Raw genomic sequence first — 25459 nt, forward strand, 5'->3', positions numbered from 1 at the left:
TGCTTTTCTCTTGCACAACAGAGCAGCTCAGAACAGAGGCAACTTGTTCAGATATAAATGCCCGCATGGCGTTCTAGAGAGCAGAGGGGTTTATGCTGACCTAATACAGCACCTCTCCTCACACAGAGCTAATCAACCAGTGTTGAAATATAACTTTGCTCGAGTGGAAGGAGGACTAAAGCATTTCCTCTCAGCACAGAGGTAGAAAGACAAAAATCATGGCAATTAAGGAAAAAATTCTTTTCTATGAAAAGTATCACGGGTTTAATATCATCCTTTTCAGAGTGGGACTGGAACTTTACAGTGAATCTAAACTCAATAAGTGAGACTTTCACAAGCGAGACTTTCAGAGCGCAAGTCCACACTTTCTCCTCCCATTACTCAAAAGTTTATTTCTAGCTTCTGTTCATCAGTAACACTAAGCAACAGTATCATACCTCTTTAATCTGCCTTTTTTTGTTTTATTTTGTAAGTTGGTACACAAAACCAATAGCAGTAGTAAAAGCAACCATTGTTTCCTGTCAACACTTGCCAGAACTAGGCAGAACTCAGCTATGTTTCCTCTTTAGTAACCAGATGCACTAACAAAACCTTTGATGATTTGGTATTTTATCCCTGTATCTTCCCCTGGAAGCTCAAATATGAAATATGATGCTGCTACATGCCCTGCCCCACTACTATAGAGAAATTGAGGGAACTGAAATCCTGTCAAGAATCTTTGAGTCCAATGAAGTACTAACTCCACTTCAAATTCCTTCTTGTCCAACCATCTCACAAGACAGGTAACAACAGAATTCGTAAAGGTAAATGATTCCATTACTGAAAGTATTTTCTAATGGTTATGTTTTTCTGGCATGACAAAATTTTTTCTTTTTGTTTTAATGAAATAAAACGTTTTCTACTTTGTGCAATAGTCTGTCAGTTCCCTGGGAAATACGTTGATTACAGCTAAAAGAGGACTGCTAAAATACGTTATACTGTGGCTTTAGGGCTCAAAATCTCCAGAAATAATTTTCATAAAGAATAAAAACAACATGTATATCGTATTTCTAGTTTGAAAAAAATGAGCATATTTCACAAACTGATCACCAACATTTGTAATGTTATTCTTTGATCTATTCCTGCTTTGAACCTTTCTTTTTTTCCCCTAGATTACAGGTTGACCTAGAATTACTGAGATAAACTTTAAAACTCAAATTTAAAATTACAGGAAGCCTGCATTTTGCTTTCGTAGTCATCAATGTATAATCAGGAGGTTTCAGGAATCAATGCATTTTTACTGTGTTTTACAGGCCCAATTATACTGTTAGCTAGGGGGCAGGATATGGCAGAACTCCTGCAGTATTTAAAGTTCTGGAAAGCTGAACCTCCATGCTGCTGAGTACTCATGACAAATTTTTTTTGGATCTAAATTTCTATTTTTTACATACATAACAGATTCCAGAGTTAGCCTCAAGTCCTTCACTGTTCTTTCACGTGAGATTTTATCTCTTTTGTTAGTAAAATCAATTCTTAGTTTCCATCTTACTGATGGCCTTCTGGTTTACTACTACTGCCAACTTCTTCCATTATTTGTGATGTCTCATACCCAACATCTGAATTCCAGTCAGAGTATTTTGATATTATTGGATTATCACACTTGTCAAACTGTGTCTTGTTGCCTCCCACTTACATATCTCCCCTGAGGCGAGTTTTTGTTGTATTCCTTGCATTACAGGAATTTGGGTGAATTTCCATCCGAACTGTTTTAACTATTGACAGACTTGAAAGTTTACTGAATTATAGGCCTGATCTAAATCCTAGTGAATGTACTGGAAATATTCATGTTGGCTACACAGGATACCCAGCAAAAGCAAACATTAAGCTCAGGATGGGCTGCAATGTCAGGATCTGAACACACCAGCAAAGCATCTTTCAGATGACATCTATGTTAGACTCAACTCTGAAACACAAACAAGAACTAAGCATGGCCAGGTCATAACATTTCTTTTCTCTGTGAAAAGGAAAATCTGTATTGTAACACAGGCAGTAAGCTACATTTTTCTGCTAATGTAAACACACACTCACATGAACTCGCCAATTTATACCTGAAAAGAAGGTGACTGCATGTTTTTAAAATGGTGCATTTTTTTCTAGTCACATAATTACAAGCAAATAAATAAATAGAACACAGTTGTCCTTAGCTTTTAAAAATAATGCATCCATGAATTTTCTTACATTATCATCTTGGACTAGAGTATTTGTTACCAATATTTGCATTGATAAACAGTGCCCCTGAATAACCAGAGGCACATATGTGTATTTGTATAATGCGAGGTTATATGTATAAAAAGAAGGTACCCTAAGAATTTTACCCTATGATCAGATAGTCAAATTCCATGTTGATATAGTAACATGATGTATATAGTTATTTATATGTTTATTGGGCAACAGTTAATTAAAAAAATGTTCAGCTGTTCCCACCACCCAAAAAATTTCACTGAATTCCAAGTCAGTATGTTGCTCAGTGACTATGTCTTTGTTGGCAAGTATTGTGGAATACAGGAGATGTGTAGAGTGAAACAGTCGGTGCTGAGGATCTGAGGTCCAGAAAAAATGCATTTCAGGTGCTCTTTACTTTGGTTTACCTCTAGCGTGATTCCAGGGACTGAGGGTCCATTTGTGGCTGCGGTGCCCTCCTGGTGTGTTCCTGGAGCCCATCTTTCAGTTAATTTCATCCAGAAGGAATCCAGTTCATGTTCTTCAAAACCAAGACACTGCAAAATAGAGACCATTGGAAGATTCATGTCAAAAGTGCACTCCTGATACAAATTAAAATGCCAGTGTGAATGCATCCTATGTGAACTCACACAGAGGCAGGTCCTAATCCTATCCCTTTAAGAATTCTCTTTCCACAGACCTTCTGGAAGCTGTCGGCAACATACCCCCTCAGATGTGTTGGCTTCATGCACTGATCAAACCAGTTACTGGAGCCCTTCACAAGCTCACAGTCTAAGACACTCTATTCATACAGTCTGGTTTGAGCTCCCCACAACAAAACAAATTTGAAGGGAAAAATTTAACTTTTTAAAAATAAAGGAGGCACTAGCAAACTGATGCTTTGATCCCAGAACATTAGCTCTCGGGTGGGGGTTTTTTTGGTCAGATCAAAAGAGACAGAAACCCAGAAATTGACTGTCAAAATTCAGAATAAATCTACAATTGTGGAAGTTAGAAATAGTAACAGTCTCTATTAAATCATTGACTATATTGCTGAGACTCTTAAGGATTATTCATGATACATTCTTTAAAACTTTGTTCACTCTAGCCCTCTTTTTATATTCTCTGGGCAGAGACATTTTTTTATGTGTCCTTGAGATCTTCAATATCACTGGATCAATATCAGCTACAAATGTTTCTTTGTGAGAAGGAGACTTGGAAACATTTTAAGCTTAACAAAGTCCTGATTGGGCTGAATGGATGATCAGACCTTTGTGTGCAATGCATCTCTTTTCTGTCTAAGGTAAAGTGGTTGTTCTGCAATTTAGTAACGTATAGATAGCAGTCAACAGGAATGATTTATTAATGTTTCCAGTAAGAGTCAGCTTAATGAACACAAACACCACAGCCATGCAGGTCACTTGGCATCTGCCTGCCTACTTTCAGAAATGGGAAACAAGGCTTTAGACAGAACTTAAGAAATGGATGCTTGAGTTCATTCAGAAACTTAAACACAGAAAAGCTTTCTGATAATCTATGGCACATCAAATTCTTATTTTGGTTCATCGTACAATACAAACATATTGCCCTTTGCATCCTGGCAAAATGGATAAAGGAACAGCATCAGGCAGCAGCAGCAGAGTGATGCTGAACCACACAAAAGGAACTACATGATAGGAGGGCACTGCCACGAAACCAGAGAGAACAAAACACAACACCACAGGAGCACTGTCTGTCTTGTAGATCATGATCCCTGCCATAGATTTCCCTAAGATCTATTTAGATATCTAGGAGTCTGCCACAGTTTGAGTCTAAATGTACTCTGAGAAGTAGTTTTTGTAGCCATTATTTTTTCTTCCTTAAAAGCCTATACTCATAGCAAATGTCAGGATTGTAATGCTCATTGAAATGCTCATAGCCACATAATAATGAGCCTATTTCCCCTCACATTTTAGGAGATGTGGCCTCAGGGATGTTATTCTACCTCTGCATCAATGTAAGATGAAGTCAGAATTAGGGGAACCTTACACCTGAAAAACACCCTAAGCCTGAATCCAGATAGTACCTACAAAGTGGCTCTTTTTCCCAGTATAGCTTAATAAAAAACACTTTCCCCCTCCATCTCCAAAGTAATGATCAATGCTAGCAAAGATGAATAACGTTAAGCAAGGATTTCTTTAGCTGATGCGCTTTGCTCCATCAGGAGTCACTCGTCCAGAAACCTAGAGCAACACCGTACTTTGGAGCACAGGGCAAAGAAACCCAAGGTAATTGGGAGCAAGTTGGAATATTTGCATGATTCACTACAGCCTGTGCTGTGATAGCAGTACAGTGGTTTCCTGGTTTCAGCTGGGATAGAGTTAATTGTCTTCCTAGTAGCTGGTACAGTGCTATGTTTTGAGTTCAGTATGCCAAGAATGTTGATAACACACTGATGTTTTCAGTTGTTGCTAAGTAGTGTTTAGTCTCAAGTCAAGGATTTCTCAGCTTCTCATGCCCAGTTGGCACAGGACACAGCCAGGGCAGCTGACCCAAAGTGGCCAAAGGGGTATTCCATACCATGTGACGTCACGTCTAGTATAGAAACTGGGGGGAGTGGGGCGGGGGGATCGCCGCTCGGGGACTAACTGGGTGTCGATCGGCGGGTGGTGAGCAATTGCACTGCGCATCATTTGTACATTCCAATCCTTTTATTATTGCTGTTGTCATTTTTATTAGTGTTATCATTATCATTATTAGTTTCTTCTTTTCTGTTCTATTAAACCATTCTTATCTCAACCCATGAGTTTTACTTCTTTTCCTGATTTTCTCCCTATCCCACTGGGTGGAGGGGGAGTGAGTGAGAAGCTGCGTTGTGCTTAGTTGCTGGCTGGGGTTAAACCATGACAAGTGGCTACACCACAGTCAACAAAGCCACTCCTACTGGTCTGCAGCCTTGTCCAGCTGCTTCACACATCAGTAAAGAAACACCCAAATCAGAAAAAGATGGTAGTACAGATGAGGTCTAGCTAAAGTAAGAATTGGGGCCACTCAGTGATGGAAGGGCTGACAACAAACACAGATATGGCTGCTGGTTCCCAACCCATTCACCTAAACATCACCCTCTCTGGTTTCATATGAATGAAGACAGCGCACCAGTAAAACATCCCAAGGGTGACCATCCTCATCACATACCACAACAGTTCATTACTTCCTTGATAAGGTTTTCAGAAATTCCTGGACATCTAAGTCAAATTTAAATTACTCACTTTGGCTTTTATGGAATCATAGAATGTTTCAAGTTGGGAGGGATCCATAAGGATCATTGAATCCAACTCCCTGCTCCTCTGTGCTGGTTTTGGCTGGATAGAGTTAATTTTCTTCATAGCAGTGAGTATGGGGCTATGGTTTGGATTTGTGCTGAAAACAGTATTGATAACACAGGGATGTTTTCGTTACTGCTGAGCAGTGCTTACACAGAGCCAAGGCCTTTTCTGCTTCTCGCACCACCCCACCAGTGAGGAGGCTGGGGGGGGCACAAGAAATTGGGAGGGGACACATCTGGGACAGCTGACCCCAACTGACTACAGGGATATTCCAGACCATATGACATCACGCTCACCATATAAAGCTGAGGGAAGAATGAAGTGGGGGGGACATTAGGAGTTTGTCTTCCCAAGTAACTGTTACGCATGATGTAGCCCTGCTTTCCTGGAGATGGCTGAACGCCTGCCTGCCGATGGGAAGCAGTGAATGAATTCCTTGTTTTGCTTTGCTTGTGGGCGTGGCTTTTGCTTTACCTATTAAACTGTCTTTATCTCAACCCACAAGTTTTCTCACTTTTACTCTTCTGATTCTCTCCCCCATCCCACTGTGGGGAGAGAGCGAGCAGCTGTGTGGTGCTTAGTTGCCAGCTGGGGTTAAACCACAACATCCTCGCAGGACCTACCTCTCCTTAATAAAATGGTTGGCTGTGCATGTGTTCTGCTGACTGGAAGACTGCTGCCACCCAAAAGAAAAGGAAGCTTTAAATTTTCTGTGAGCTTGGTGTTCATCTTTACAACACTGTAAACCAAAACTATGTGAGGTGAACATGCATCTAAACACATTGGACTGCTTGATTTCAAATGACACAGATGTATGGAAATGTACTGGATATCCTCAGACACTAGCACATCCATGTGAAATGCCTGACACAGCTTGCATTCAGTGTGAATTAAACCTACTAAACAGTAACATTTCTCACCCGTCTCTAGAGATGGAGAAGGGAGGTTTTCAATGGCACAAATAACAAATCAGTAGGAATTACATGCTAAAGCTTCCATCTGTGCCATTGCATATATTTGCTGTCCATATGCCACTTACATAGTACTGAAGGGACAGTGCAGGTATCTACCTGCTGGCAGCTAAGACTCAATTACACTGTAAGATGTACATGCTGCACGTATCTATCACCTTCTTTCTTCATCTCACTGATCAAAACAGACAACTTGATTCAACCTCTGTTAAACAATTGGCAATCACCTTTGTACTTACTTCTAGTGACAGTTCACCATAATAGCATTACCTAGAATAAGGCTGAGTAACTCAGAGCCAAGAAAATAAAGCCAAGTTGTCATTGTTTAAAAGATTTCAAGTAACCATCACTGTTGCTGCCATTAAAGGACATTTTGTTTTGTGTTTTTTTTCTTTCAGATATAAAGAGTTCACGGAATCCCTTCACTGCTGCAAGCTTCCCTGGGGAGCAGAAAGGGAGCATGGAGGAATTGTACTACCTGTACTGCCAGAAGACAACAGGGCAAAGGGTAAGTCTCCATGTACATTTGTTAAAGGACATCAAACTTATGGTAGTGGTGTAGACCCTTGGCCAAGGTAGGCTAGACATACTTCTCACAGTCAAAATGTTTAAGTGAAGTGTTTTTAACAAGAATAGCAACAGACAGTTAACAGGTTAGAGGACAATGTAGACTGAGATATGCAAATATCTGCATTCCAAAAATGGGCAATTTAAGCTTCTACTCTTTTCAAAATACCCTAAATATTAATGTGGGAATATATTGGTGCCCACAAATCTCCACACAGTGTTTTGCTGAAACACTTAAAGTTCCAAATTTCCATATTTATTTTTTGCCTATAATTTGATAATTATTTACTGTTGGCTGTTAAAAATGTCACTACTGGCCTAATTTACAGCATCTACAAATCCCATAGGCATAAACATGAAAAGTTGGTGCTCAGCTTTTTCAGAAAGCTGTTGTAAAAGAAGAAATCTGTCTAGACAACAGCTGAGGGGAAGAGCTCTGGAGTATGCTTTCTGAGTCAGGACTTCTTCTCCTAGCCTCTTACCACAGCCAGTTTCTTCTTTAGAATACATTGAGGTTGGTGCCACTTCCACTGAAACCAGTTCCAAAATTTCTTGCTCATCATGATAGCATTAGTCAAAAAAATACAAGAAAGAAAGAAAGGAGACTGACTAGCTTATAGATAGATAAACGATGATGCCAAATCTCCATTGTTCAGACATTCAGGTAGGTTTCAATTACAGAAAAGCTTTGGAGGCAGAACATGCTGCTGCTTAGGGCTGACTTGGAGAAGTTCAAAGATAGCTTTCATCCCTGCAGCCTTCCCTGGAGAATAGGAATGGAAGATGCAGACTGGGCATCTGCATGGCTGTCCAAGGGTTAAAACATGACTCAAAGACTGGAAACATGCCTTCCTGTCCTTGCTCTCCTCTGCATTATCATGAACTAGCCTCTCTGTAAAATGGTCATAGAATCAGACTATCTCGAGTTTGAAGGGACCCATAAGGATCATTAAGTCCAACTCCCTGCTCCCTGCAGGGCTACCTAAAACTAAATCATATGACTAAGAGCATCGTCCAGATGCTCCTTGAACTCTGACAGGCTTAGTGCCATGACCAATTCCCTGGGGAGGCTGTTCCAGTGACTGACCACCCTCTCCGGGAAGAACCTTTTCCTAATGTCTAATCTGAACTTCCCCTGAAGCAGCTTCATACCATTTCCATGTGTCTTATCGCTGGTCACCAGAGAGAGGAGATCAGCAACTCTCCCTCCACTGCCTCCCTTGAGGAAGCTGTAGGCTGCAGTGGGGTCAGCTCTCAGCCTTCTCTTCTCCAAGGTGAACAAGACAAGTGACCTCAGCTGTTCCTCCTAAGTCTTGCCCTTGAGACTTTTCACCATCTTGGTCACCCTCCTCTAGACACACTCTAACAGTTTGATGTCCTTCTTATACTGAGACTCCCAAAACTGCACACAGTACTCAAGGTGGGGCCGCACCAGTGCGGTGTGGAGTGGGACAATCACCTCCCTCGACCGGCTAGCTATGCTGTGCTTGATGCACCCCAGGACACGGTTGGCCCTTTTGGCTGCCAGGGCACACTGTTGACTCATATTCAACTCGCCGTCAACCCAAACCCCAGATCTCTTTCCACAGGGCTCCTCTCCAGCCTCTTGTCCCCTAATTTGTACATATAACCAGGATTACCCCATCCCAGGTGCAGAATCCAGCACTTGCTCTTGTTAAATGATGCTGATGGGACTTCCATCCCAGGAGCACGGCAAGGTGCTATGATCCCACAGTGACAGTATCTGCGCAAGAATGTATAATGAGCTTGAAACAAGAATTTTCATTGCTCTTGTGTTTTTCTTTTCTGAATATGCAATCCCTTGGATTATTTGTTGTTCAGGCACACTAGTGTAGAGCCCCTGACCCATCCAAGTGAATCCCACTCTGAAGAGAAAAAGAGGTCCAGAAACAAGCCTTCCCTCTTCCACAAGGTGGAAAATACCTAGGTGGCATATATTCTGTGTTGCTGTCTTTGCATTCCTACCCTCACATTGAGAGCAAGCAAAGGTTTTGGCTAACTCCAGCATAGTACCAAATGAGAAGGTAGATGAGTCACAGTGACTACATGCTCCATCTCAGAAAACCAATTTAGCAGTCAGAAAGGAAGAAGAGGTTTGCAAGCTACTTTATCAAACCATGTTCATTTGTTGTTTGTCTTGGGCAACTCTCACAGTAAAGTGATACTGCAGAAGAGTTGTTCAGAGCATACCCAGGTACCCACAATCCTGATAGTGCTGTTGTAGGGGCAAAATAGAGTAGCCTTTCCTCCACACTAAGTTTCTGTATTACACAGACTAGCTTCCAAGTAAGTAGCAGAGCTACAGTATCCTCAACAGCACCACCTTCACTGATCTCAATGAAACCTACCAGAGATACAGGCTAGAAATTAATTAGAAACTTACTCTAGTGCAAACAATTACAGAGAAGAAAGCTGAAGTGGGCAAGATACAAATGAAGTATTTTCATGGCTGTGCCTCTGATAGCACTGGCACAAATTTCAGCGGGGGAAGTATGAGAAGCTTAAATAAATATGGTTTTAATACAGCTTGTAAATAAAACTTCAGTAAATATCCACAGTGAGAATTATTTTATTTTTATGGAGCAAATATTGCTTTTTCATAAGAACCATATAAAAATACTTAAATAAAATGCCACTGTTAGGGTTTATTTAAATATAACTTTCTAGTAAATAAGACATTATTAGGTTACACTGCTATTGGTATTTTCTATATATGTGCAGGACTTTGGGCTGTGAAAGTATAGTACACAGGGCAAGCATCAGAGTCATAGACTCTGTGGTTCTAAAACTAGTGGTAAGAGGGGTGTGTTTGCTTGTGCTTCATTTTTTAAATCATTTTGTAAGATGTCTATGAAATTTTATGAGAAAAAAGTGAAGAATATATTTTCCAGTGCACCTCTACATAACTTATTTGTGGCTTTTACACATGCTGGCAAATTTCCTATGTATAAAGCCACAGAATCCAACAGAATTTTTGTTACATGAGAAACAAGGGGCTGGCAAAGCTTGCTTTTAGAAGAAAATGAAATGAAGTGATGCCCAGTGCTACCCAGCAGATTCCAGGGTTCAGGGAGAGCACAGGGAGAACAGCTCATGAGATCTTCTTTTTCCAAGCAGTGGAGTCACAGCCAGGTTCAGGTTGGAAGGGATCTCTGGAGATCACCTAGTTCTAACCCACCCACAGTCAGGCCCTTCTCCAAGTTACAGCCAAACTACTACAACTACACATGCTCTTCTGAATGGGAGAGGCAGTTTCCAATGCAAAAGTCATCCACCTTGATTCAAAGTAAGTACAAGGAACATAAAGACATCCTTCTACAGATACAACTACTGCCACTTTGCAGAGGCACTGCTCCAAAAGACTTCAAATGCAATGTATTACTTATTGAGCTATGCCACCCACAAGCATCAAACACAGAAATAATAAAAAGTGCTTCTTCACAAGCACAGTAGTTGAACTAGGCAAAAGCTAAGCATTTCCAGCTTAGTAGGTTTCCATTTTAATGCTGGAAAGAGAATTTTTGTCATGGCAATCCTACATGTGCATTGATCATTCCAAATCAGCATTCAGACCCCTTAAATCCCTGAATTTGGCTCTAAAGTGCTCCATAGTAGCACCATCCTGTGGCACAGTCTGTCATAAGGGAGCATCCTCAGCACCAGCTGTCCCGTCAGAAGGGCGCACAGGACCTGGCCTCTGGGATGGAAGTCGGGTACTACTGTGGTGTGATGGGGCTGAGAGGCAGGAGGGGAGTCTCAGTGACTTTAGTTTAAGGTGGAGGTGCTCAGCACTTCTGAACACACAGCCTTGCACGAGAGCTGGAAGGCTAAGTCTGACCATAGATGCCTGCGTTGCTCAACTGACAGCACCTGTGGCACAGAAGCATGAATTACACTGGACAGTGTTAATGTGGGAAAGTGCTTAAAACAAAAGAGAAGACAATAACCATTCTGAACTTGTGGTTAGACCCAGAGTATTATGAGCACATTTGGTTGGACTGTGCTATAACCCTCAAGCCTTAGGAGCCCACTGAGCCAGCCATAAAGGTCAAATAAATCCTTTCTGATTCAGCATCATTTCTCTCCCTTTCTTGCAGCCAACATCTCTTCTTCGGCCATGCAATTAAGGCCACCCACTCCTTTTAGCAACAGTTAGTTTATTAGACAGTTTGGGTGAAGCTCAGCTTTAGCAAGGCCAAGTCAGAACTATAAGGCTATTTCTAATAACAGGAAAATATTACTGATGATGGCTGATTTTTCCAATTGCATTTCCTTCATTTTGGCACTTCCATTTGCCCTCTCTTCTGTTGTGTTTTTGGGGGGTTTTCTACCTGATGTCCCATACGAACAACTGCTTTGTTTTCCATTGTTTAAACTCAAAGACAGGTATGGTGTTGTCTTCCCTTCAGATTCTTTTCAGTGAAAAGCACCATGCAGTTTGGCTGGATTCTGGGAAACCTTTGGCATCAGAAGGAGCTGAAAGTGATCCCCATAACATAGGAATAACTTAACTCCTTATAGGGTCAAAAGTTGGAACCTGCACCCATTCAAGGCATTCCCACAGCTCCTACTGTTAGGTGTGCATGGTGAGGGGCTGTAAGGGCCAGGCTTTCAAAGGGGTTCTCAGGAACTTTGGATTCAGGCATGAGTGCTCAGCACCTCTCAAAATCCAGCCCTGCATGACTGACTGAGATTTTGAAACCCAGGATAGATTTCCACACTGGCAGCATGTATGAGTTTTGATATTAAGGGTTATCTGAGAAATCAAGACAAAAACATAACAATTTATTTGGATTTTTTATAAGCAAATAGAGCATAAGCTTTATACGTTTATGCTTTCTCTTTGCACAGAGGCCTTTTCACTGAGCAATACTATGATGTCACTCAGCTTAAGTGATCTGCATATGAATAATGAACTCTAAGTTTAAATTGTGCATTAACCAGATTGTGAATTTAGTGACTATAGTAGCAAGTTGAATATTCATTCCACTCTGGTGATATTATGCACATATGATATGAAGTGCAGATCTGATATGAAATCTGAAGGGCCAAGTTGTGTAAAAAGGGATTAGCTAGTAACAAAGGAGAACAAACACAATGGGGAAGGAAATGCAGAATATGGCATTGTGCTCCTTCAGTTTAATATCTCTTTAACAAGGGTCTCTGAGTTTGCTTTAGAGGTTGTCCATATTTATCTACTTGTAATACTCAAAAATATTAGCCTTTCTACTAGTTAGAATCCAGATTAAACTGAAGTAACTGAAGTAACCATGACACCACGTGTATGTCAGTCCATTTTTCTGGTGTGTATATATATACAGATGTATTTTGGAGGAGACTTGGCAGGGATTATTTTCCTCACTGCTGCTGTTCAAGAGATAGTAGACTGAGTGAATTTGGATGCTGCTGGAGTTCTGCAATCCAACATTTTGCCACTTGATGGCACCAGCAAAACGCTTAAATTTGATCAAACTACCGAGATTCTAGATTAAGATAATTTAAAGTGTAAATGTAAATTCTCCAAAAGCAGAAAATGAACAAGTTACACCTCTCATATTAGCATTGATAACTAGAGCATATTAGAAACCTGAGAATAATTCTGCAACGATTTCTCAGTTATCTTTATAGGGCTGTGAGGCGCATTGTTTGACCCCACCACTCTCCCTTTAGCGTCCCTTCAGGTGAGGTACCTTCTCCACATTTTGTGTAAACTCAGACACTCTAGAAAAGCAGGAGAGGTAATTGTAAACAGGCCACAGAAGCTACACAAGGAAACCTGCAACCCTGCTCTTTGTAATCCACTGCTTTTTGCAGGCTTCTCTCTTTATTACCTCATTACAGCATGCAGCACAAGCAGGAGTGAGTGTGGTTAACCTACCAGAGTGTACGAGCCAAAACTAATTTTTACTGGGACACGTTATGGCCTTTGACTAGCAATGCACATTAGAGGCATTGGCTGTGCTGCTTCTGCAGAATTTGATTACAAGCTACAATGAATAGCAAGTTTCCCTGTGAGTTTCTTCCTACAAGTTGCCTAAGCACTAAGTAACAAGAACTGGCCTGTGCACTTTTGAAAGATAATGGAGCACTATTAAAATTGTTTTAAAACTAACATCCATGCAAAGTGGGCACTCTTATGTTGCTCGGTCAAGCTGGGTGGTTCTGTTTTATTACCTAATCCATCCCCAGCAAAACTCCACCGACTGCAGTGGAATGATGCTGGGGAACAATTTGGTCCACTGTGACTTGCTAGTCAAGTAAGTGTCCTGTTATGTGACATTTATGTTGGTATCCCTGAAACAGCAGAAACACAGATTGTGGACAAAAATTAAAAACTGCCCTTTGCATGGGGTAGCAAGCCTGCTGTGTTTTCAGTAATCCCTAAACTGGTCAATCTCAAATGCTTCTTGGTTAAGGATGCTCTGGGACCCATTCACTTCACAGCAAGAGCGTTCCTTGTGCCAGCTCCTTACCAGAATGGATCATCCATGTACACAGGCTGAGGTGGAGATTGTGGCACCTTCCTGGGGATTTGCTTCCTTAAGAGGAAGCAACCAGGGACTGCTGGGACTCTGCCCTTGTGCTAGCTTTGTAAGGAGGAAGGAAGTTTTACACAAGAGTAGATCAAACTCTGCCCCTGTACGTACTGAAAAGTACATGACCTTGGACTCTGAATATTCAATCAACAGCACATTGATGTACTTTCTCCATTATTTTGCAGTCACACCTTAACCTGAAACGTGCTGGGTCTTTATGCTCTGTCCTAGTTTGAGCATTTTCTTTTCCCATAAGTTTGCATTTTCTTGGTCTTTGAAAGACTTTTAAATTGAAGGAAAGACTATATCCTTTAAAACAAAAAGTGAAACACACCAAAACAAATCTTCCACATTCATAGTCCAAAGTCCTTCAGAGCAAATATTCTTCCTGCTGTCAGGGACTATTAAGCAGTGACAGCCACATGGAACCTTTCCTGAAAAATACCCTCCAAGTGGTGCTCTGCAGGCCTACCTGGGAGCTAGTAACAGGCAGTTTATTTACCTTATAGCCTGTGAGGGCTCCTTTGAGCCATTACTGTCTTTGTGGGAAATGAATTACCAGGCATTTGCAATAACTCTGTACACTTTCGTGGGACAACTATGCCTTTGCCTTAAGTATGTACACTACGTATCCTTATGCTGTTTTGCACTAGAATGAATCACTGGGTTTGTGCAGATGTGCTTTTATAAGTGCATTAGCAGTGGACCACATACATATGCCCTCCCAGTTAAATGTACTGGAGAAAAGTAGTTGTCTCCTCCCATCTAAAGGTGTAATAAGTTTACATCAAACAAGACTGCAAAAGCCTGAAACGCCTTGAAAAACACCTTTCAGCCATTGCCAAGAACCCTAGTTATACACACACACACACACACACCCCCCACATCAGGCTAGAGCATTTGCAGCTGTCTTTCGAAAGACAAGTCACACCAATGAGGTTTTCAGTGGGTTCAGTGACAGCACAGAATGAATGAAACCTGGCTTTTTTCCATGTGGATTTTAATCTGCTTTCACTGTTTATCACACCACACAGACTTACATTCCTCTGGCTATCCCCCAGCTCCTCAACCCCTGGTGGTTCCCTAACCTGCAGCTCCCTGACCAAGCAGGTTTTAAGGTTAGGCAAGATAAGTGATTGCCTCCCTTTGCAAGAATAAAAAGCTGCAGAGAAAGCCAATTTAGACATGTGAAACGTTTTATTCTCCAGTCATAATTTCTTTCCTATTAAAATTGGCAGAGTGATACATCTTATTCTCTTAATAATTTACTGAGTATGTGGGAAATTAACAGGAAAGAGCAGCAAAAACTTCTCTGGCCTGATCTAGAAAAGAAGCTGAAGGTCATCACCCCCCACACACTGCATCACTCTCAGGCCAACACCACACCTGAGAGAAGCAGCAGCTCTTCAGAGGCTCCTACCATGTGTCGAGTAGAAAAATAGTGGGAGCCTCATGAAAGTCACACAGATTCCAATATCTCTTTTATTACCATTACTGAACAAGTGTGTCTCTGCACCTAGTGCTCTGCAGGCGAAGCCAGTGCCTCCATAAGGATACTCTCTCTCACATGAAACTTGGTTTATGACTATTTTACCAAAAAGTGTTTGAAGAGTGCCCGCAGTGCGCTCATTGTTAGGGAAATGGGAGGATGTCCATATGGACCACTCCCTGGATTTGTTCTGGGGCTTTCCAAACTGGGAGCGTAAGTCCCTCCAGCTTGAGTCTGACGTCTTTTCAAGATACTGATAGACTCCATATTTTCTGTGGACTGAACATAAAGGGGCAGATAACAATACTGAGCAACTGTTTCTTGTGTAATACTGGCAGATGCCAGCAAAAGCCTACTAGAACTGCAGTGAAAGCATCTCAGTGACAAATTTGGAAAAGCTGCTATTCCTTTTTTGCTTTCCAGGCAGAGCTCTACCTTTCTATACTGCCATCCATTCTGGGTGGCTTCAGGCTTGATTATCCAGTTTGAGTGAGGAACACTCTAAACAACTTTCCACCTTTGAAAACGCAAAGTTTTGCTGGCTGTTACAACCTGAGCTCACAAAGCTTCTCTAAATCATGGTAGTCATGAAAATGCATGTTCATCCTTATTTTATAGCTGCCTTAAGTTTAGATGTTATAATGAAAAGTGCTCTACAAAGGTACTTAAGTAGTTCTGCCAGCCACAGCACAAAGCAGACTGACTCTCCTTATTTATGCATATTTGTATCGGTAATATGTCCAATGAATGCAACGAAGAATGTAAAAATTCCCATGTAACACAATGTGAATGGAAATGGAAATTGAAAATACTTCTTAGTGTTTATTTTCAATTCATATTGTGTTACAATTGTAATTGTAATATGCAACTGCAACTGTAATAAACACTAAGAAGTATTCTCCTTCACATCTACAGCACCAGTAGACATACAGCACCAATTCTCACCGTAGAAATGGAAAATCAATTAAAAGTATCTGTGGAATAAACTTTTAAAGATTGCTATTCTGTAAGTATGGCTATTTCTGTAAAAGCTTTCCATTTTCAAGACTGACACAAAGTTTGAATCAGAGTCCCAGGTCATTATGATTGTAACACTATACAAATGGTTTTCAGAATCCTACACTTCAAGTCCTGTTATCTGTGTAGCATCACACATTAAAAGTAGATCTTTTGTTCAGCTCAGTTGAGGCATGAGTTATGCTGGCACAGTAATTTGTGAGATATCACACTTCATGTTGATTGCACTGAGTCCCATAGCATCACAGCACAGATTTCACAATGAAATGCATGACTTCTATCTGTTGTATCAGAACGTGTGAACAAAATTGACCTGGCACTTGAAGTTTATCTCAAAACACCCATCTCAGTATGGAAAGAAATAAGCACAGGGCTGTATTTAAATTCTTTGAGCAAGGGGGCATATTTCCTCTTTGTAACTGTGCAACACCTACTTTTATGGAGACTTATTCAATGATGGAGTGGCCAAGTTGCAGCTCTTGAGTCACAGGTGACTTGAAAAGAGCTTGGGTGCAGCTCCTATGCCATGGCTATGTCATTAACCAGGCTACTGAGCAATCCCCAGCTGTGGAAGAGAGTTCCCACAGGAACTGCTGAGGCTGAAATGATGGTGTCCCCATGGGGCCTATTAACATCCCACAGGGCTCTGTCCTCAAGCTGATCAAGGAGAGGAGCCCTGAGAAGTTATCACTATCTCCTGCATGGGAATAAATCTGGGACATCCCTCTCCTCACTGAGAAAAACAAGGGGGTTTAGCTATATGAAGATTTTGGTGTATGGCTTGTAGAATCAAGAAACTTTGTGTGATCACTGTGCAAACAATAAAGCTTTAAAAATGGCTATCATCAGATAACATCTCCTACCCATATACGGTGAAGACTTTCAAGCAAGACCTGGTAAGTAAGCCTTTCTCATGAAATACATGGGATTTTGGAGCTCCAGGACAACCACTTAGATTAGTCCAGTAATACTGTATATTTTAGGCTTTTTTTTTTTTCATTATACCACAAAGAACCATTAAGCAAATTAATTATTTTTTTAATCAGATATCTTTCTGACTTGGCACAATAGCCAAGAGACTCTTAGCTAGACTCAGTGATGAAATTCTTTCCCTTTAAAGTTAGTGTTTTCTTTTGATTGCTTTTTTTAAAAAAACTTATTTGAAGTACAAAATAAGTCTCCATGGTAATATATAGATAATTTATCAGCATGGAATGAATAAGTATTTTCTCTACAAGCATAAACAGGATATGTTTTTTGTTTTGCATTACTGATAAAAGGATTTATTTTTACTGATAGCACATACCATTGTTAATTAATACAGAGCTTATTACACAAAAGGGTTAGAGGCTAGATTTTTTCCTCACTCCTTTTAAAAAGACATTCTACACATCACTTGTTCCCAGTGTCTTTTCAGTCTTGGGCACCTGGCAACACAAAACATTCCTCATGTAGTGAGTGGTATCAGTAAGAATATTATCTGCACTGCTTACACATTGATTTGTCCTTAATGTATATTGATTGCACTGATTGAGATAAAGTGTGGGAGGTGCAAATGAACATGGGTCACTTCATGTAACTTATTATTTTTCTTCCCCAATATAGGCTTCATAAACCACCAGATAGTTTGGCTAAGTAAGTACATTTCACCTATATTATATCTTATCTTTCCTTAATGAAACAAAAAGGCAGGTTGTTCCTCTTACAGCCATAACTGCACAGTGCAGGTTCCTTGGCAATAAGCAGCAGCAACGCTCCTAGGCAAAAAATCTCTCTCGAATGAAGCATGTAATGATAGGTTTAGCAGGTTAGCAGTATTTGCCTAGCACACCCACTCTCCTAACCAATACTGATCTTGCTGACTTGCCTATGGGCTAATTGGGTTTTCTTGACTGTGTTGTTCATGGCCTCTTTACCTAATGTGAACTAAAGTGTTTGGGAGCACCCAGCAAGCACAGCTAAGGGATCTAGAGTATGTATAAAGCAGATTTATGAGAGAGAAGCCTCAGAAAAGCCCAGCTTGACAAGACATCTCGTTATGTCATGATGTACAGCCTCAGGAATGGGATGAATTTGGCTCCTGTATAAGGTTGTGACATTGCTTTATACAGCAACTGGGGAAAAGTGTTTGCTCTCAGTAAGCTGCTGCATGCAGCTGTGGTAAAGTTTAGAAGAATCCAAACAGGGTGCTAGTCTCTCTTACTGGAATAAACCACTGCTTTCATTTTCCTCAGAAGATTTCAGGACTCCCCTGATTTTAATAAGTTTTTTAATTATTCTATCATGAAAAACTGAAAGCTGAAAAGAACAGCTACAGGAACATGGGCACTCCATGAAATCCCGGTTCTCAGTATCCCATAAAACTCTCCAGTTTAGCTTTACCCTCCTTCCTCCCAGAAATAAACATCTTCTTAGAGGCAAATTTTGATTTCACAAGCACAAACTCAGTTACTATTACCTGGAGCTGTGCAAGAATCAGAAGTCCACATTTTCCTTCCCTTAAGCCACATAAAAGTAAATGTGAATTGGTATGACTGGTTATGTACAAAAGCTGCAAGGGAATCTTCATTGTGAATTCTTTGCATGGTGCAAGCAAGAGGGGATTAAAGAACTAAGATACTGCCTTTCTGATTCTCACATCTCTCCCAGTTCTTGCAAAGTTATATTTAATGCTAAAACTCTGTGAAATGCGAAATAAGGAAATTTTCTTTCTTTCTTTCCTTCTTCCTGACAACTCAAACCAACCCAAGACTACTATGCCTGCCATTTCCCACCTCTCATCCCTATCAGACACACATCTCTACGTATGCCATGATCCCAAACTTCAGATCACATGAGGATTTAGACACTGCGATTGATGCAAGCAGTCATCAGCCTTTCCATTCCAATATCCCTACCAAGGCTTTTGATGTGGTTGTTCTGAGAAAGACCAGAGGTAAGACAGCACTCTGTTGGTTTACCATTTATTCTTGAAACTTACTTAGAAACACTACTGAAGTCATGACTCTTTCCTACTGAAGCTTAACAGAGCCACAATCTGAATGTATCACTGGTTAAGCTAAGCATCTTGGCTTAAATTAGAGCTCTATGTGCTGATAGTTGCAGCCTCCATGGAGGATACCTCAGCATTGAGAATGATGAATAAACCTGACTCATGTGAACACCTTGTAGCCTCAGAAACCAACAGAGCTATTAACATAGCTGCTAATCCCCACAAAAGCAAGATGGATCATTTAGTGTATCACCTGGTATCTTCTGTCAGACAAATAATTCTTCACAGTCCAAAATGGTGGAAGAGAAAGGAAAAAAATGCATCAGTGGGATCAAAACCTAGCAATTTGGGACCCTAGTCATGCCTGCTATACCTTTGCTAAGGACAACAGAGATACCCCTGAAATAAGAGCTGAATGATTTAAAAGATTTTATCACTACACAGATGGTAGAACAAGGTCCAGTGAGAAAAAGTAATTCTTCTTATCCCTTACGAAGACTGAGATGAAGTCCTAGACATTATTTACAGAAAAAAATTATTAAACATAATTTACAGTGTAAGCCATCATGAGGTATTTGTTTTTAACCCCAGCAGCATTTTACCCTGAGAGTTTTTTACATAATGTATTGGAGGAAAAGGGCATGAAATTTTTGTTTTATTCTGCTCTTCCCTGGAGGTGTTGTCCTACATTGGGATTTTGACAGGTTCTTCGTTTTGTAAGACTTTAAAGATCACTTGCATGAACTGATGACGAGTCCTTGGCAGCTGCTGACCACACAGGGTGATGGGGAATTTGGGACAGGAGAAAGCCAGCACCTCTGTGTGCCATGGCAGTGCCTGCCAGGAAGGGTTTGGCAATAACTGTGTGAAACAGAAAAAGCATACACTGGCATGGATAAGAAGCTTTTCAGCAGAGTAAAAGCTGATAATGTTAAGTAAGAGGTCCATTTGCATTAATTAGCTGCCATTCCCAGTCATCAGCACAGTGCTGTACAGTCATGTATATAATTGGGTACATGAGCCATTTTTAGTGAAGTATTTGATCATCCAAACCCAAAATCTTTCCACAGAATATGTAGTGCTAGGAGTAGTCATTTTTAGTCAGTTTTCATTGATCATTGGTCAATTTAAGAAACACTAATCATGTATGGAAGTGGGCATACAAAGCCTATTTTTGCACAACAGGAGGATCATCGGAGGCCAAGACCTATTTCCAGCAAAGCTTAGCAGGTTCAGAATTACTAAGGGGCCAGCTACCACTGGCACTTAGAAAATACTTTAACTTCATTTGCTGTTCCCTCCATATGTTTTGACTTCCTCTGAGATCAGGACACGCCAGTTCTCAGTGACTGAAGGAGAAATCTCTGGTTAACTACTGATAACCCAGACCACACTCAGGTGACTTTTACCACTGGAAGGTTGTATTTAAAAGCTTTGTGCCTTTTCTGCATCTCACCTTTACAAAACTCAGAGTAGCTATTATGTAGTTAATGCTGACACTATCTCTGTGAAGTAAATAGGGAAACGGAGGCAGAAAGATTGGAGAGAAAAAGCAGTGATAGAACCAGGTTTGGAAATTAAGCTCTTCCAAGCATGCACTGCAGTTTCACTTTTGCAAGACATCTAGTAGCATTCAGTTATTCCTCTGATGGTCACATTATGAGTACAGAGCCAGCTTCAAAATTCATCAAGCTTTATTGTTTGTTGTTGCTGTTTGTAAAAATCATGCACATAAAATGCAATAAGAATCTTCCCTGCTGGTGGGTGAAACCATCTAGAGCTCCTGCAATTGGCCATGGGCAGATGACCTTCTGCAGAGACAGCTTTATCTGGTATAAGATCCTGCCCTCAGCTGCTTGTCACCACCTCTCTGCCCAAGACAACTAGCCTTGCAGATCTGGTGGTGCAGATAATCACATTGAGTGCTTCTAAAAAGACAGCTGGGTTAACTTACACTGATTAAATGGGTGATCTGATCTAACTTTGCTGATTTTGTACCGAAAGAGTGAAGATGAGTTCTGTCTGCAAATCTATGAGGTCAGTCTCCCAAGGTAGAAGAAACAGCAGCAGCAGCTCACAGAACCTCTTCCACCAGCACAGCTGCCTGTATAGTGAGCATATGTCTACAGCTTAAAATGCAGATCCTCCTGTCATTCTGATCAATGGTGTTCCATTACAACATGTTAAATATTTCCCCTGTAGGTAATCCATACAGGCATGAAGTTGTCCGTATTCCCTCTGACTCCCAGAAGAAGGCTGTACACTGGCCGGGACAGCACACATACTTCCAAGGACGTAGTTCATATGGAAAAAGAGCAAAATGCCCTTTTTTGTTTGTTTGTTTTTTTAATCAAACTTCTCTGCATCTCTTTCATGGGAGACATTTCTACACCGAGAGCTCCTGTACTGTTCCAAACACTTGCAGGCTATGAATTAGGTATCATGCTGTCCTAGTTTCAGCTGAGATAGAGTTAACTGTCTTCCTAGTAGCTGGTACAGTGCTATGGTTTGAGTTCAGTATGTGAAGAATGTTGATAACACTGATGTTTTCAGTTGTTGCCAGTAGTGTTTAGACTAATGTCAAGGATTTTTCAGCTTCTCATGCCCAGCCAGCGAGAAAGCTGGAGGGGCACAAGAAGTTGGCACAGGACACAGCCAGGGCAGCTGACCCAAACTGGCCAACAGGGTATTCCATACCATGGGACGTCATGTCTAGTATAGGAACTGGGAAGGGGGGGCGGGGAATCGCCGCTCTGGGACTTGCTGGGTGCCGGTCAGCAGGTGGTGAGCAATTGCACTGCGCATCATTTGTACATTCCAATCCTTTCATTATTGCTGTTGTCATTTTATTAGTGTTATCATTATCATTATTAGTTTCTTCTTTTCTGTTCTATTAAACTGTTCTTATCTCAACCCATGGGTTTTGCTTCTTTTTCCTGATTTTCTCCCCCATCCCACTGGGTGGGGGGGGAGTGAGTGAGCGGCTGCGTGGTGCTTAGTTGCTGGCTGGGGTTAAACCACAACACATGCATACAAAGAGTGAAAAGCTTTAGAGACAGTTTTCAACCACCTCAGCAATATATAAACAAGATCAGAAGCTAGCAAGCTGTCCTGTCACTGAAGTCCTTTAAGTACTAACTAGCTCTCCTAGGACCTAGCCAAGTAGCTCTGGAGATAAGAACAACAACAAGAAGAAGCAATAATAGCTGCTGACCATACATTTGGTGGGGGTAGGGCTTGATTCAGAAGCCCAGATTACACTCTGCAGCCCTTCAAAGAAATGAGTTTGGGCAGCAGTAGACCTTTGCTCCTCCTTACCTCTCCACAAGTCCTGCCAACATACCAACAGGCTGGTGTCTCTATTTCCATGTCTTCAAGAAAACAGATGTCCTCTTTGTGGATGGTCTTTGACTCCAACCTTGCCTTCCCCAGTATAATGATGGAGACTGGGCTGGTCCATAAAACGGAAGAGTGAATTTGTTCATGAATGATCACGTTTCTACTATTCTTCAGCTTGGCTAAACACTAGTTCTCTTCCCAAAGGGATGTAGCCTGAAGTTTCATGACAGATGAAAGTCATGAATAGTGTAGAAAAAAATAGCGGTGAACAAAGAAAGATACAGCCTTTGTAGACACACAGTCTTACAGATGTGACAAGGGAAACAGTAAGTGGCAGTCCATTTTAAAGCAGTCTATAATTGTGACTACAAAAGAAAGCTTATATAGCATGTAATGTTCTGTCTAGGTGTGGCTACCATGGAGAACTTGATTCTAAGTTATTTGAATTGAGTTCAGCTGAATTGTGTACCTGTTGAATCTTCCACTTCAGTAGTAATACTGTACTGACTACTGAAGACATTCTTCCACCACATTTTTACTTTTATTAGCATTTACTAAACAGATAACTGGGGGAGGGGAGGGTGACGTGACACGTGTTATTTCAAACCTTTAAAATAGTCTTTTCTATCCAGCACACATATTTGGTTTATACCTTACCTATTTCTTCTTACCCTTCAGCTTCCTAAGTTTGCTGAAGAAAGGGGTCAAATATGCTATTCAAATCCACCAAAGATAGTGGCCCCCAACTCCACTGTTAAAGAGCTAGAATATAACCTCTCTCCAAGAACAACCAATATGCTACGAAACACTGAAAGAGTTCTGGGGATCACAACAGAGTTCGGACTTCAGAGGTAAGCATTTTTCATTAAATTAATTTACTTGGGATAGCAATGAAAGATCACAAACTGTTAGCCTCCAAATTTCTCAAAGAAATTCATTTTTTGTCATTTAGTAACAAAGGCCACACAAACTGTAAATTATCTGAGGTTTTTCTGGGGGACTGTGCATTGATTTTGATTTTCCTAACCAATAAAAATGTGTGACAATAAAATACGTCACCATTAAGGAAGCAGTCCCACAAGTCCCTTTATCCTGGGTAACTATTACATGAAAGCAGTTGGCAGATTAACTGGAGAACTAGGTGAGGATGTGGAACTAGCAAGTACTGCATTTACTAAGAATCTCATGCTTCCACCACAAATAATACTGGCAAGAGTATTACCAGATTCAGGCAGCAGAATTAAGCCTTCCCTTTGATAATACTTAAGCGCAGGGCAAGGCTCACTATAAAACAGAGGCAAGTATACTAAATCATTCCTGACACAGCTGCTTGACAGAACTTCTGTAATGGATTAATGACTTGTTCAGGGTTTCTGGGGGGAAAGTTATTGTGATTATCTGCTTATTTTTTATCTTATCATTTAAAGTTTCCACCATTACATAACAGCATATCAAATGACCGTTTGCCTTGAGAAGTATGAGTAACAATCTCCATAAAATGAGTTGGCAGCTCTCATATGAATGGTGCAGCACTGCAGAGACTGAAACATATTGGCTAGATGTTCAGCTGGTGTTAATCAGGACAACTCCACTGAACTCATCAACTTACTGTCTTTATTGTACATTGTGTATTTGATAAGTGACCTATTACCATTGCAGACTATTGCCTCCTTACTAACTACACCAGTTTAAGTTTAGCAGAGTTTCTATGATTCATCCTCCTCCATTTACATGAGTAATTTGCCTTTCTTCCTTAAGGGTGCATCAGTAACTTTATCAGATTCTATTGTAATGCAATGATTTACTCTAAAGAATGTATGAAACTATTGGTATTGGAATATTCCACATTTATTGTCTTCAACAATTTTTATATTCTGTGTGGCCTGTATAAAAGTGAAAAGATACTATTTGTATCAAATAAAAAAACAAAGCATAACATGGTATATAAGCATAGCAAATCAATTTGAGCTGTGTTTTGCTAATGCATCATTACCTGTAATGGATTAAGCCATTCAGTGACACCTGCACACTGTCATGCAGAGTACATACACAGGTCTAATTGATGGTAACTGACTAAGCAATTCTGCAGGTAAAACAGAAGGAATGGATTCCCGCTCTGCTGGCTTTACAGCACTTCCGGGTTCAAACTGCACAGACATACAAGAAGCAAGGCAACTAAGTAAGATGCTGTCATTTTCTTAGTTATAGTCCAAAAATGGCCCCAGCTAAAAACTCCCCAAATTGTCCTGCTTTTTTTCTATTGGATGAAAAAAATCCAAGTAAGGAAATTCTTTTTGAAATGGCATTTACAAGTTTCTGATAATTGAACCCCTGTATCAGAAATGGAAAAGCTGTCTAGCTTTTTCTCCAGTGTGATGAAGCAACAAATGTTTCGCTTTATGATGACTTTCAACAGTTTGTCTCTGGAAATGAAAATCCAAACTAGCAACTTACATTAATTCAAAACTGAGCAGTTTTATTGCCCTCTGGCTTCCATAGTGTGACTGGCAGAGGCCTAACCTGAGCCATGCTGATTTATCTGAATATTATTCCACCTAAAGCATACATACATTAAATATCAAACACTCAGATTGTTCAGCACAGTAACTGCTGAAGTCCATTCTTTGGCTATAGGACTCAAATGTACTTTATGTTTGAACAGTTCCTATACAAAGCAGCTTTGACTCTGCACCACTACCTGAAGCTTCAACAGTACAAACGATTAATACAGGGTAACAGTATTCAAGCAGTGGATCAAACTGTGATTGAGAAAGCTAAAAAGCCACATGCCAGTGAGCATCCTCAGTCCCACTTGCAACCATTCCTAAAAGAAGTTAAAAACACACTAATGCAAGTCATTGTTTATACTGTCACATTGCTTATGAGACCACAAATGGAAGACAGATGCTTATAGAAGAAAGAAGAAGAGAGCACAGGACATCTACACCCATTTATATCTTATGCACTGGGGTAGAGCAGAATATTTTCTTTTCCAAAGCATAAAGACTGACTCTAAGCTCCCT

The 25459-nt window shown here is 40.6% G+C and overlaps 1 protein-coding gene across 1 annotated transcript; it reads left to right on the forward strand.

The window, feature by feature from the left end:
- Positions 1 to 366: 366 nt before the first annotated feature.
- On the forward strand, positions 367 to 23122 carry C3H7orf31 (chromosome 3 C7orf31 homolog). Its single transcript, XM_041122451.1, is given in 8 exon segments — positions 367 to 782; positions 6874 to 7050; positions 11915 to 11963; positions 15247 to 15275; positions 17711 to 17740; positions 18856 to 19040; positions 21300 to 21419; positions 23115 to 23122. Coding segments are annotated over 8 exon segments (732 nt in total). The 5' UTR covers positions 367 to 648.
- Positions 23123 to 25459: the final 2337 nt, after the last annotated feature.

This window comes from Aquila chrysaetos, chromosome 3 (assembly GCF_900496995.4).
Source record: "Aquila chrysaetos chrysaetos chromosome 3, bAquChr1.4, whole genome shotgun sequence".
NCBI lineage: Eukaryota > Metazoa > Chordata > Aves > Accipitriformes > Accipitridae > Aquila > Aquila chrysaetos.